The sequence below is a fragment of the Phocoena phocoena genome, chromosome 15 (genome assembly GCF_963924675.1).
Source record: "Phocoena phocoena chromosome 15, mPhoPho1.1, whole genome shotgun sequence".
Taxonomy (NCBI): Eukaryota; Metazoa; Chordata; class Mammalia; order Artiodactyla; family Phocoenidae; genus Phocoena; species Phocoena phocoena.
The window spans coordinates 13,394,356-13,407,579 of NC_089233.1; the positions used below are offsets into that span (position 1 = coordinate 13,394,356).

At 48.6% G+C, this 13,224-nt stretch overlaps 1 protein-coding gene across 1 annotated transcript in view; it reads left to right on the forward strand.

Moving 5' to 3' along the window:
* Positions 1-13,224, forward strand: part of GALNT17 (polypeptide N-acetylgalactosaminyltransferase 17) — a 431,611-nt gene that overhangs the window by 231,941 nt on the left and 186,446 nt on the right. The window contains exons 4-5 of the mRNA XM_065892271.1: positions 3,257-3,431; positions 7,862-8,059. Of these exons, the coding sequence (XP_065748343.1) occupies positions 3,257-3,431; positions 7,862-8,059 (373 nt within the window). The remainder of the gene's footprint in view (positions 1-3,256; positions 3,432-7,861; positions 8,060-13,224) is intronic.

The window sequence follows — 13,224 nt, forward strand, 5'->3', positions numbered from 1 at the left end:
TTTTTAAAGCACTTTAATATTCATATCCCGCTAGCCTGGAGATGTTGAAGGGCAGTGGTAGCAAACCTCACTCTTTTTTGCCAAACTTGTAAATGCCTGTTTATCTCTCTCCTCTAAAGGCTCAGTCACAACCGCTGAACAAATGTGGAGAGCACTTGATACTTAGACATGGTGACCGGCATGGCTGGGAGCCGACATCCAGTTACAGGGCAGAGCACCTCAGCGTCCCAGGTCGCCTGGCAGCTGAAGGTCAACCATGCCTGCAGGTCCCTGTCGTGGCATCTGGCACTCAGCGCCCAGAATGTTCTCCCTGAACGTACAGAGATTCTTGAGATTCCTGCCATCCCAGGCCAACCCTAGAGGGTGAGCAGGATAGCAGGATTCCCACCGTATTATTCTGTGGGTCCATTGCCCAGTCCATTGCCTTCCATGGTGTGTCCCTCATCCCCTGCCCACCCACCCAGCACTCGAGGGGAGTAAATGAAAAACCAGGCAAGCGTGGCCCGTCCAGCCTTCTTGCTAGCATTTTTGTTCCAAGAAATTTAATGAACAGACGGGAAAATGCAGCCAACGTTCAGTCAGGAGATGGTCTCTAAAAGCTGAAAATTCTTTGGGTCACCCCAGTCCCATGTACCTGGCTGAGTGAAGAATTCAACGGTCCCCACAGCCTGGCTTCTGCACCAGGCCCCTCACCGGCTCTGGGATGATGGCAAAGATGATAGCAAACCCGGCAAAAAGACAAACAATAGATAACTTACTGAGGGTGTAATGCTACCTGCCAAACATTCAAACTCAGTGGTTCTCAAAGTGTGGTTCCCCATACCCAGAGCATGGGTGCCCCAGCCTAGACCTTCTGAAAATGAACTCTGTGGGCGAGGGACCCAGCAATCCATTTCAGCCCCTCCAGTTGACGCTGTTGGTGGCCTCCAGTTTGAGAACCAGAGTTCTGGTTTACAGGCCTGTTTTTCCATCTTGGACATGGCTTCCTCAGGCTCCCTGGGATGCTTTGCCCTAAACTTATATTGAGGGAAAGAGGGAAGTTAATTACTAATATCAGCTACTCCGTGTTGAGCATTTACACTGTGTTAGGGATGATTCTGAGCATTCTTGAACTTATTAACATCTGTAATCCTCACCACAACCCCGTGGTGTCCATACTATTGCTGTCAGCCCTCAGTATCCCTGGATGTGAAGCCTGCAGGTACAGATGATCAACTGTCAGGGACTTGAGCATCTGTGGATTCGGTATCCCTGGGGGTCCCGGAACCTGCAAATACTGAGGGATGACTGTATTATCACCCCCCTTCGGTAGATGAGGGAACTGAGGCACACTGGCTAAATTGCTCAAGGTCACTCAGGTAGTAAACGGTAGCACAGAGTTTTGAACCCAAGGCAGTCTGAGTCCAGTCTGAACACCCAAGCACCTTGTGCCTCCTTAGAGTTTCTGCCCCTTCTCCACCCAGGTTCTAGTTTTTTCTCCTTTCCAAACTAATTCCTCCCTGTATTAGTTTGCTAGGGCTGCTATAGCAAAGTACCACAGACTGGGTGACTTAAACAACAAAATTTATTTTCTCACTTTTCTGGAGGCTGCAAGTCCAAGATCAAGGTGTTGGCAGGGTTGGTTTTTCCTGAGGCCTCTGTTCTTGGTTTGCAGTCGGCCACCATCTCCCTGTGTCCTTGTATGGTCCTTCCTCTGTGTGCGTGCCCCTGGGGGCTGTGCGTGTGTTCAGATCTCTTCTTCTTAAGGACAGTGCTCAGATTGGATTAAGACCTACCCTGAGGACCTCATTTTAACTTAATCATCTCTTTAAAGGTCCTATATCCAAATATGGTCACATTCTGAGTTACTGGGTATTAGGGCTTTAACAGATGAATTTGGAGGGGTTACACAATTCAGCCCATGGCACTCCTGTTCCCCCACCATCCATGCCTTTGGCTGACAGGAGCTACATCACGTCTCTGTACCCCTGGGGACTCTTTCACTCCCATCCATCTAAACCCCCCATTTTCTGTACTTGTTCCTGGGTCACAGGGCTGCATCGTTCCCAGGGAAAACAGCCATGTCCTAGAGAGGGCAGCCTCTACATGGGCTGCAAATCTATGGCTTTAATTTGTCAAACATTGCTGTGTATAACTAGGAAGTGAGGGGTCTGCACAATGTCTGTAAATACAGCCTTGTGGGTTTTTCTAGAGCAAGGTCAGAGGTGACGATGTCTCCAAAAGTATCGTCTGTGGACCACTCACATCTGAGTCAGCTGGGCTGCTTCTGGACCCCTGAGGCTCTCCAAGGGCACATCCTTGGACTGTGAATATCTCAGAATCCCCTCTCTGTCAGCCTTTCCCTGTCCATCCTTTGACACCTGCTGATTTCCCCCCATTTTTACTGAGATATAATTGACATACAGCACTGCCTAAGTTTAGGGAGTGCAGTGTAATGATTGACTGACATATCCTGTGAAGTGATTACCATAATCGGTTTAGTTAATATCCTCATCTCATATAGATGTAAAAAAATTAAAAGTAATGTTTTCTTCCTTGTGATGAGACAGTGATTCTCAAGTACACAAAGGTATCCCTTTACGTCTGTGGAATTAGACACATGTGGCCCATGTTTCAGCTCTTCTGTTCCTAGGTTGTGACTTTGGGACAGGTTAGTCTCCCTAAGACTGTTCTTAATTTGCAGTGTGGAATTCATCTAGTTACCTTAACGGGATTAATCTAGCAACCGCCTAGGGTGGCTGTAAGGATTAAATTAGATCATATAGATCACGCACTTTGTACCACCTGCTGGTGGCAGGAGGGAGTGTTCAAGCCCTGATGGCCTTCCTTTCACCATCACGGTAGCGTTTCTACTGCCGAGCAAGGATTTCTTTCACATCCTGTGACCAAAGCACAAACCCTGTTAATGTTGCATCTAGGGTGTGACTCTGGGTCTGGACCTCCCAGAACACATTCTGTGAGAACCAGCGTATGTGCAGATGGAAAAACCCATATAAAGTTGATAAACAAGACCCAGGGGACAGTGGGGGCACAGGAATGCTGGCCAAGGAAGGAGGGAGGGTCAGAAAGAAATCCCAAAGGACATCAGTCAGAGATGTCTCCTGAATCACTGGGACCAAGTCGACTTTTCTACTAAAATGACTAACATGCAAAATTTTCTGCAATCTCTGGACTAACTGAAGATCTGTCGGCCTCACAGTGGGTTGGACGCACATTTGACATGTTTACGGACCTTCCTGTGTTTTGTCATTTGTAGAGGAGCTGAAGGCCCCTTTGGAGGAGTATGTCCACAAACGCTACCCTGGGCTGGTGAAGGTGGTGAGAAATCGAAAAAGAGAGGGCCTGATCCGAGCTCGCATCGAGGGTTGGAAGGCGGCCACCGGCCAGGTCACCGGCTTCTTTGATGCCCACGTGGAGTTCACCGCTGGCTGGTAGGTCACAAGCTGAAGCCTAGAAGTGCTCGGGATTTGCAGCATGGTCAGCAGGGCTGGAGTCTGGGAGGTGGGGCGCTGGCAAGAATGGAGAATCTTTTGCTACTTTGCTCGTTTCCATTTCTGGGGAGGATGGTTGACTGTTGAAAAAAAGAGATTCAGTTATAATTTTACCTACTCAGGCAAAGCTTCCTAGAATTTATGGGATCGTGACTTCCCCGGCAGTCCAGTGGTTAAGACTCCGCGCTTCCAATGCAAGGGGTGAGGGCATGATCCCTGGTTGGGGAACTAAGATCCCGCATGTCGTGTGGCCAAAAAAAAACAAACAAAAAAAAGAAAATTCTGGGATCATCTTTAACAGCATTTGGAGGAAGGGAAGGGTTTCTCTCTGCCGATGTGGCCCCGCATATGTTTCTCCAGGTGAAAAGAATATGAGAGAAATCGATGGGTATACAGGGAGTAGATTTTGGATGTACGAGAGTGAAGCGTCAAAAATGCCCAAACCAGGGCTTCCCTGGTGGCGCAGTGGTTGAGAGTCCGCCTGCCGGTGCAGGGGACACGGGTTCGTGCCCCAGTCCGGGAAGATCCCACATGCCGCGGAGCGGCTGGGCCCGTGAGCCATGGCCGCTGAGCCTGCACGTCCGGAGCCTGTGCTCCGCAACGGGAGAGGCCACAACAGTGAGAGGCCCGCGTACCGCAAAAAAAAAAAACAAAAAAAAACCCAAATCAGTCAATAAGCGTGTTAAAATTAGGTTAGAGCTTTACAGTTTTATGATTATTTCTAACTAACCAATGATAAAATCAAGTCAGAGGTTAAACCCTTATGCCAAGATTGCTTAATTAGTAAGAAGCAGAGTCTTTGATTTCATTAATAATGTTTATTTACACTCAATGGTACCATCTTGAATAAGTTCACGGTACCATATTTGAAGAGCCAATATCCCATCACTAATTACGCCTTAAAATGTCTGTCCTTCATTTGAAGCAAACTGTAGAATCCTTTTAATGGCCAGAGAAAAGGATGGTCATGCCCATGACCACACAAAGGTTCGGAACGTGGGGTCACCGTTAGCACTGGTCCTTTCACTTGCACACGGGCGCCTGTTGCCATCTCAGACCCCAGTTTTCTTCCTTGCTTTTTCTGCCACCATCAGACCCTGATACACACAGCTGTAGGTGTGCAGCCCTGACCTCCTCTGAGCCTCACCGCTGTTTATCTCTCATAATCATTCTCAAAGTGTGGTCCCCAGACCAGCAGCATCAGCATCACCTGGGAACTTGTTAGAAATGCAGATTCTTGGGCTCCACCCAGACCTATGACATTAGAAGCTCTGGGGATGGGGCCCAGTAAGCTGCTTTAACCAGCACCCCCCTCACCAGGGCACTCTGCTGCTCACTCAAGTTTGGGAACCCTTGAGCTAGAAGCCTTCTGAACAGAAGCCCTTGAGTGTTCCGTTGGAGCCTCAGCCTTGCCCTGTCTCACCTTTTCCTCCATATCATTCCCTCCTCATTTCTTTCCTGTCAAAACGGGCGGTACCACCCATGTCCCCATCACTTGATTCTTCTCTTTCCATCGTGTTACTCATCCAAGCCACCTCCAGCTTTAGCTGGTTTTTCCTCTGTTTCTCATGTCTACCTTGTCCTCTCCGTTTTGACCTCCACGTTCCCGGCTCAGACCTTCAATATCTTTCACTTAAACTAACTGACAAATATTTGCTGGATGATGAGACCATGTCCCAAAGACCGCTCTAGGCTGTGATTTAGGTGACTGCCTGATCGGGTTTGCCCAGTGCTGAGGGATTTCCCAAAATGCAAGACTTTCAGTAGTAAAATCAGAATGGTCTTGGGCAAAGAGGACAGTTGGTCACTCAGCTGGGGTTCAGAATCTGGTGAGATTTGGTATCCGCCCTCCAGGAGCCTATAGGCTAATTTTGACTGATGTCTGTGATCCAGTTTTAGCCCTTCAGACTCATTTTCCAGACCTCCAACAGAGGGGTGCGTGTCCTCATGGCAGATAGACAGTGCGTCGCAACTCTCACTAGGTCGCACTGCAGTAACGATCTCCGTCCTGTCCACGTGGCAGATCCGCTGCGGGTTGTCTGTCTGTGGCTCTGCTCCATACGGCCTCTGCGTCCCAGGACCCAAGGAGAACCCCTGCCTAGGATGTACCATTTTTGTAGCTCAGGGAAAAGGATAACAGTTTCTGCTCAGATGTGACATGGTCACACCTTCTGTTGGCCAAAGTAGGTCACATGTCCAAGCTAAACATTTCTTGGGGTTGAGGGAGAGCGTGTCCCTCAGCAGGGAAACACCGCAGGCCTCGGGGTCATCAGCAGGATGTCCCGAGGCAGGGGAGCAAATCGCTGGGAACAGTTGTACGCTCTGTCACAGACTGGGAGACTGAACTCCTCAGCTTCAGAAGCATGATTTGAACCAAGGTCTTCTGCCCGACACTCAGTAACTTCCCCCACACAGTGACAGCCGAGCTGAATGCTTCTACCTGCAGGGCACCAGACCAGCCTAGGGGAAGGGTGGCCCATCCCAGGAGGCTGTGGAGCTTAGGGGTTGGGCCTGAAGCCAGACCATCCGGGTTAGAGACCTGGTTCTACTTCCAGCTGGCTGTGTGGGCTGGGGCATAACCTCCGTGGGCCTCAGTTTCCTCATGTGTAAAATGGTGAGTGTAGTATTTGCCTCATGTGATTGTTGCGAGATTTATATTAGTCAGCTCATACAGAAGGTTGGGAATGGTGCCTGGCAAGTAGTAAGTGCTTGATAAACATCTGCTGTCATGGGCTTATAAGGAAGAAAAACGTGTGTTCAAAGATCAGCAAAGACAGCGTGTTATCAGGGTGACTTGAATATGATGGAGAAGATGCTCTAAGAGTTGAGAGGATGGAGAGAGTCTTCTACTGGGGGAAATAAAGGCAGGCTTCCTGGAAGAGGTGGCACTTGATTAGAGAAGTTTGTGTGGGTGGCTAGATTTCCTGCCTGGGCACAAGGGCATTCCTGGAGGAGAACAACAAGAGTGAGGACTTGGAGGGGGCGGAGCTCTGAAGCACGTCTAGAAACCAGGGAAAGTCAGTCCCATTTGGTTATCAGTCTCTAAGGTGTGTGCAAAAGTATCAGAGGCAGTAAATGGCCCAGGGTATATTTTATTGCTCATTTTAAATAGAAACACGAGATGTGCCAACAGGTAATTCAGTAGATGCAAGTGAAAAGAGATGGAATGGAGGCCGAGCGTTCTCATCATTCTTCGAAATAATGCAGAGGAATGGGATTTTCATTTGATTCCTTTCCAAAGCCTGCGCCCTGTTCTAAGCAGGGAGATTAATGCCCTGGTTTGTGAGAGCCATCTTTTTGTTCTCGAATATGGGAAATGATCCCTTCCTACATCTACATCAGAGACGCACTCTGGCAGGGGTGCCCGACCATCTGCTTTCTCCTAAGCTGGCAGGGCTATACCTTCAACCCGGAGCCAGGTCCCTGCCTGTCGCCTGCTGTAGCCCTGAGCGGGCGGGCTAGCTGAGAGGCAGGATCCTGCCTGCCCTTGCATTCAGTTAGTTCCTGCCTGCCATCCCTAACCCATCCAATTAGATCCCTTTTAAGAAATCAATTAAATAATCAATTAAAACAACTGAAATAGGCACACGCACAAAGAAGCTAGTGAAAGGCTTATTGAAACCAGGCCATCAAGGGCAGAAGTGACCTATTTGGGGAAAAGGCAGTTCAGCTCCAGCAGAAAAAAAAAAACCAGAGGCATTGGCCAGTGCCTGAGGGGAAACTGAAAACACTGTACAAAACTGTGGGGAGATGCAAACCTTATCAGGAGGGCCTTGATAGGACGGCTCACACTTTTTTATTCTTCCTCGTATCTGCCTAAGCTTTGGCTTAGACACTGTTGGTATAAAAGACAGGCCATACTTTCTGGGGTAGAAGCCCTCGTGTTCTGAGTCCCTGCTTCAGGCCTCTCGTGCCAACGCAGGCAGCACTCTGGGAACCCCGCAGGGGCGAGGGCATGAGCTTCACGGCACAGGGCTCCTTTAAAGCCACCTGATCCAGGGCTTCCCTGGTGGCGCAGTGGTTGAGAGTCCGCCTGCTGATGCAGGGGACACGGGTTTGTGCCCCGGTCCGGGAGGATCCCACATGCCGTGGAGCGGCGTGGCCGCTGAGTGTGCGCGTCCAGAGCCTGTGCTCCGCAACGGGAGAGGCCACAACGGTGAGAGGCCCACATACCACCAAAAAGAAAAAAAAAAAGCCCCCTGATCCAGCTGGAGCTGCCACTTGGGAGCCCAGTTTCCCTCTGAGTTCCAGCCTGCCCAGCCTTTAGCTACGACACTTCTATTCATTGTCTGTGGTCTTGGGGTCTGGGCCGGTGGAGGTGTGGGTGAGCCTCAGGTAAAAGATTTTATTTCTGCTTCTCTGTGTTTCAGGGCTGAGCCAGTTCTCTCGCGGATACAGGAGAACCGGAAGCGGGTGATCCTCCCGTCCATCGACAACATCAAACAGGACACCTTCGAGGTGCAGCGGTATGAGAACTCGGCCCACGGGTACAGCTGGGAGCTGTGGTGCATGTACATCAGCCCCCCGAAAGACTGGTGGGACGCCGGAGACCCTTCCCTTCCCATCAGGTCTGTGCCAAGCACGCGCTCCAGTGGCTTTTTTGTCCCCAGATCCCAGGGGAGAGAGGACCCCACCCACCCAGGGAGAGGGGGGAGGGTGGGAGGCTGGAAGGGACCACTTGAGGATGCAGTGTGGCAATAGCTGCTTTAGGAATTTGGGGTGTCTTTCCACTGAAGTTTTCTTGCTGAGAGAGGACGCTGCATTTTGCTTCTTTCACTAAAAATTCTCCAATGCAGCTTATCAAACAGCAGTCCTGAAGGATGGAGATTGATAGGACGGCTCACACTGTTTTTTTATTCTTCCTCGTATCTGTTGAACTGTGTTCAGGTGCTTTTAAGTGTTGAAGTTTGAAAGGTATGAATTCCTGGGGCTTTTTCATACTTGGATGCTTCACGATCGCCGTGATGCAGGAGCACGTAGAAAAGGACGGTATTTCTATGGTAGCTGGGGTAACCCAGGGCCTTTGGGCAGCTCTGTATGATTTTTGCCCCAGGCCCCACCCAGCATCCCCTGGAGGCAAGGAGATAGATCCCTCGTGTTGTACCAGTTGGGAAGCTCAAATATAAAGGATGGGGAATGAAGTAGGTGGATTTTGATGTCGTATTCGTTTCCTGTGGCCTCCGTGACAAATGACCACCAATTCAGGGGCTTAAAGCACAGAAATTTACTCTCTTACTTTCTAAAGGTACTGCAGTGATCTGAAGTGAGCCTTAGAGAGCTAAACGTGGGGTGTCTCCAGGGCTGGGTCCTTCTGGAGGCTGGAGGGGAGAATCCATTTCCTTGCCTGTTCCAGCTTCGGGAGGCTGTTCTCATTCCTCCGCTCACGGCTACATCCCCTCCCTTTCTCCCCCTGCTTCCTTCATCACGTGGCTGCCTTCTTTCCTCGACGTTCCTGCCTCCCCTCACATAAGGACCTTTGTGATGGCATTTGGGGTCCACATGAATAACCCACGATAGTCTCCCTCTTCTCAAGATCCTTTACTTAATCATATCTGTGAAGTCCTTTTTTCCAGATAAGGTAACATTTGCCGTTTCCAGAGGTTAGGATGTGGGTTTTTGCATCGGGGGGGGGGGGTGAATAGGGAATATTGTTCAGCCGACAACAAACGCTTTGATTTTCAGCGAAGATGATACCCCAGTTACAGTTCAATACTTTCTGTGAGTCCTACGTGAGGATCAAAACTGGCTTAGTATCTTCGTGGTTCCGCGTTAGAAGAGGTGGAAGGGGCCGTCTTACTTTGCCCTCGTTTTAGGGCAGTGTTTGTTGGTATAAAGGGGACAGTTGTGGAACAGGAGTGAGGACTTTTTGCAAGTACCCATAAAGTTCTTTCTCAGTTTATAAATTTTTAATCAACCAGAGGAGGATTTTGAGATGGACAGACCCCCCCTGTTGCATATTCTCTTATTTTCTGGCACAAATTGAAAGCTGACAGATTGCATTAGGGTAGAGCCACTCACGGGCAAATTTATGCAACGAAGAAGGTAATCTTGGGCTAATAACTTGCTCAGCTGGAGATGTCTCGTGGCTCAGTTCCCAGCCCGGCCTAGATGTTCAATATCTTCGTGTACTGCTGCAGGGCTGTGCTCTCAGATTTCTGCAAATAATAATGTAGACTCATCACCAAGGTGTTATCTGAGAACCAAAGCATAACCTTCAGAGATATTTAAAATGTAATGGTTGAGATTACACCCATGAGGATGGCTACTGTATAAAAACAAGCAAAATAACAGGTGTTGGCAAGAATGTGGAGAAATTGGAATCCTTGAGCATTGCTGGTGGGAATATAAAGTGGTACAGCTGCTATGGAAAACAGTATGACAGTTCCTAAAAAATTAAAAATAGAATTACCATATGGTCCAGTGATTCTGCCTGTGGGTATATACCCCAAAGAGTTGAAAGCAGGGTCTCAAAGAAATGTTTGTTTGTACACCCGTATTCATAGCAGCATTTATTCACAATAGCCAAGAGGTGGAGGTAACCCAAATGTCCATCAACAGATGAATGGAGAAACAAAATGTGACATGTACATACAATGAAATATTATTCAGCCTTAAGAAAAAGAAAGAAATGTTGACTCATGCTACAACATGGATGAGCCTTGGGGACGTTACACTGAGTGAAATAAGGCAGTCACCAAAGACAGGCACTACATGACTCCACTCATATGAAGTGGCTAGAATAGCCAAATTCACAGAGACAGGGAGTAGAATGGCGGTTTCCAGGGGCTGAGGAGAAGGGAGGAATGGGGAATTATTATTTAACGGTGTAGAGGTTCAGTTATGCAAGATGAAAAGAGTTCTGGAATTTGGTTGCACAGTTCTGCAAATGTACTTAACGCTACTGACGTGTACGTGTAAAAATGGTTAAGACAGGACATTTTACGTTATGTGTATTGTACCACGATTAACACAGAATTAATGGGGTGTGCTTAAAGACCCCGTGGCCTTCAGATCTTGAAGCGATGGCTTGACAGTGAGTTCCGCATTTTTGTCCAAGCACTGCTTCGTCCCTGACACACAGGGAGGCTGACCTCCAGCCGTGATGGGTAAGGGAGTGAAAGTGTAACAGTGGTGTTAGTGACAGAGGAAAAGGAATGGACATAGTGCAGTGCTTTGGGATGCCCAGAACACAGAGCTATCCCCGAGTATGTGAGGCACTAGGCGAAAACTGAGCGTGTACTTTAGGTAACGTTAACAGAGGATTAATACGTGTTTTAAAAAAGACTGAAGAAAATGGAGTCGTGATCATGAGTCATTAATATCTCTGATGTACACGACAGAATCAGATGATCTCTTTTTAATGTAGCATAACTTATGCAATTCTTAATTTGTTAATAGTTGATGGAGATATTTAATTGTAGGAAGGACTTTTTATGGCCCTTCTGATGTTATTAAGCAGATACAATACTCTTTCTTTTTTTTTTAATTAACCATTTTATTTTGTTTATTTATTTTTGGCTGCGTTGGGTCTTCGCTGCTGCGCACGGGCTTTCTCTAGTTGTGGCGAGCGGGGGCTACTCTTCGCTGCGGTGCGCGGGCTTCTCATTGCGGTGGCTTCTCTTCTTGCGGAGCACGGGCTCTAGGCACGCGGGCTTCAGTAGTTGTGGCTCGTGGGCTCAGTAGTTGTGGCTCATGGGCTGTAGAGCACAGGCTCAGGAGTTGTGGAACACGGGCTTAGTTGCTCCGCGGCACGTGGGATCTTCCCGGACCAGGGCTTGAACCCGTGTCCCCTGCATTGGCAGGCGGATTCTTAACCTCTGCGCCTCCAGGGAAGTCCCAACAATACTCTTTCTTAAATGTCAGGATGTGATGGTTCCCCCTCCTCCTTGTGATCTCAGTATTTTAAAAGTAATGATTATTCTGGTAAAGGGTAGGATGAAGAGAACTCTTTCACCATCCAAATGACATTAGACTGGATGAATCTTGAGATACTGAGTCTTCCCAGTAGGCCATACGATATAGGAGATGTTGCATTAAGGGAATGTATATCCTTTCTGTTTTACTTCTTTTTCTCTTTCTTCCTTTGTAACGCTTTTTTCTTCCTGTTTGGTAAACAGCTATTTCCCAAGGTTTTTCCTCTGCTCTTCTTTGTCTACACCAGAGGTTCGGGCATTGAGAGTAGACAGGTGCCATTAAAGAGGGGAGAGCCAAGTGTGAGGGGTGGCAGTGGGGACTGAAGAACACATGCCCCGCCCAAGGAGCCAGCTGCTGCCAGCCCCCCGTGATGGTGACAAGGGCACAGAAGGCCGGCATTGTCAAGTCCTCAGACTTTTAAGAAAAGACACAAATTCAGATCATTTTGTGAAATCTCCTGACTTCTAAATAATGGCACTAAATCCCTCTCCTTCAAAACTGTGAGGGCCAAACATGTTGCTAGAGTGGATTTGACCAGCCGGACCCCCAGAATTTGGTCTGTGCTCTACACTTGCTCCGTGAAGACCTCGGTCATTCCCAAGGGCAGCCTTAGTCCGTGGTTCTCATGCTGGGAGCTGTGGCACCTGCGGTCTGTGGCATTATGGTGGGGCTGAGGGGTTTGGGGAAAGTGTCGCTCAAAGCCGTGGAAGAAACATGGCTGGACTTCCTGGAGCTTGAGTTAAGCCATCAGAGGTCCCCTGCCACCTCTGTTGTGCGTCACGGTCCTCTGCTGCTGACACTCTTAAGTCAAAGACTCTGGGAAGCGCTGACCCCGCTCTCACCTCTGTGCAGAGAAGCCTCTCAAATCTATGTCTTAAGCCCCGATTTTTCTCCAAAGTGACATCCTCTCTAATGTCACGTCAACAGCCTATCATTAGACCAGTGGAGTTTAAACTTTTTTGAGTCAAGGACCTCTTCAATAATCTAATGAAAGCCATAGATCACCTCACTCCTGAGCATGTATGAGTGAACAGAGCTTCACATATAATTTCATGAATTTTATAGATGCCTGGAAGCCAACCTGCTTATGATTCACAGGGCTTATATTAGGAGCCACCGCAAGGGAATTCCCTGACAGTCCAGTGGTTAGGACCCCGCACTCTCACTGCTGAGGGCCCAGTGTGAATCCTTGGTTGGGGAGCTAAGATCCCGTGAGCCGTGTGGCCAGACCACTGCTAGACATTCGACCTGGTTCTCCCAGTGGAAGAGCCTTTCTTTACCATTCTTTATCAGCTACTAGTCTACATGCTTTATGCAGCCAGGCCTGTGGTTTTTTTCTACTGTAACCCCAGTGACTAATGAGTACTTAGCACTTAGTAGGAATGCGGAAAACATTTAGTGAACAAACGAATGGATGAGTGGAGTGACATCCGAGGCTCAGAAGAGAAGTCAGGGTTCGTGCACGATTCGGAAGAGGATGAGATTGCCTCACCCGTTATGCATTCCTATGCCTCCCTCCCCGCAGCCCCTGACAGCTCCCAGTCTTTCTGTCTCTATGGATTTGCCTATTCTGGATAATTCATGTAAGTGGAATCATACAGTACGTGGCTTTTTGGGTCATCCATGTTGCGGCAGGTGTCAGTACTTCATTCCTTTTTCTAGTGAGTTTTTATAGTGAGCACCTTAACGTGGTCACAGATCAGCATCCTTTCTGGCTTCCGTATCTGGTTTCCAAGACTCACACACCTTTGTCCTGCATGGGAGGGGAGAGGTGCCTTCTCACACACAGGGCCCCCATCTGCTCCACTGGCCACTTTTC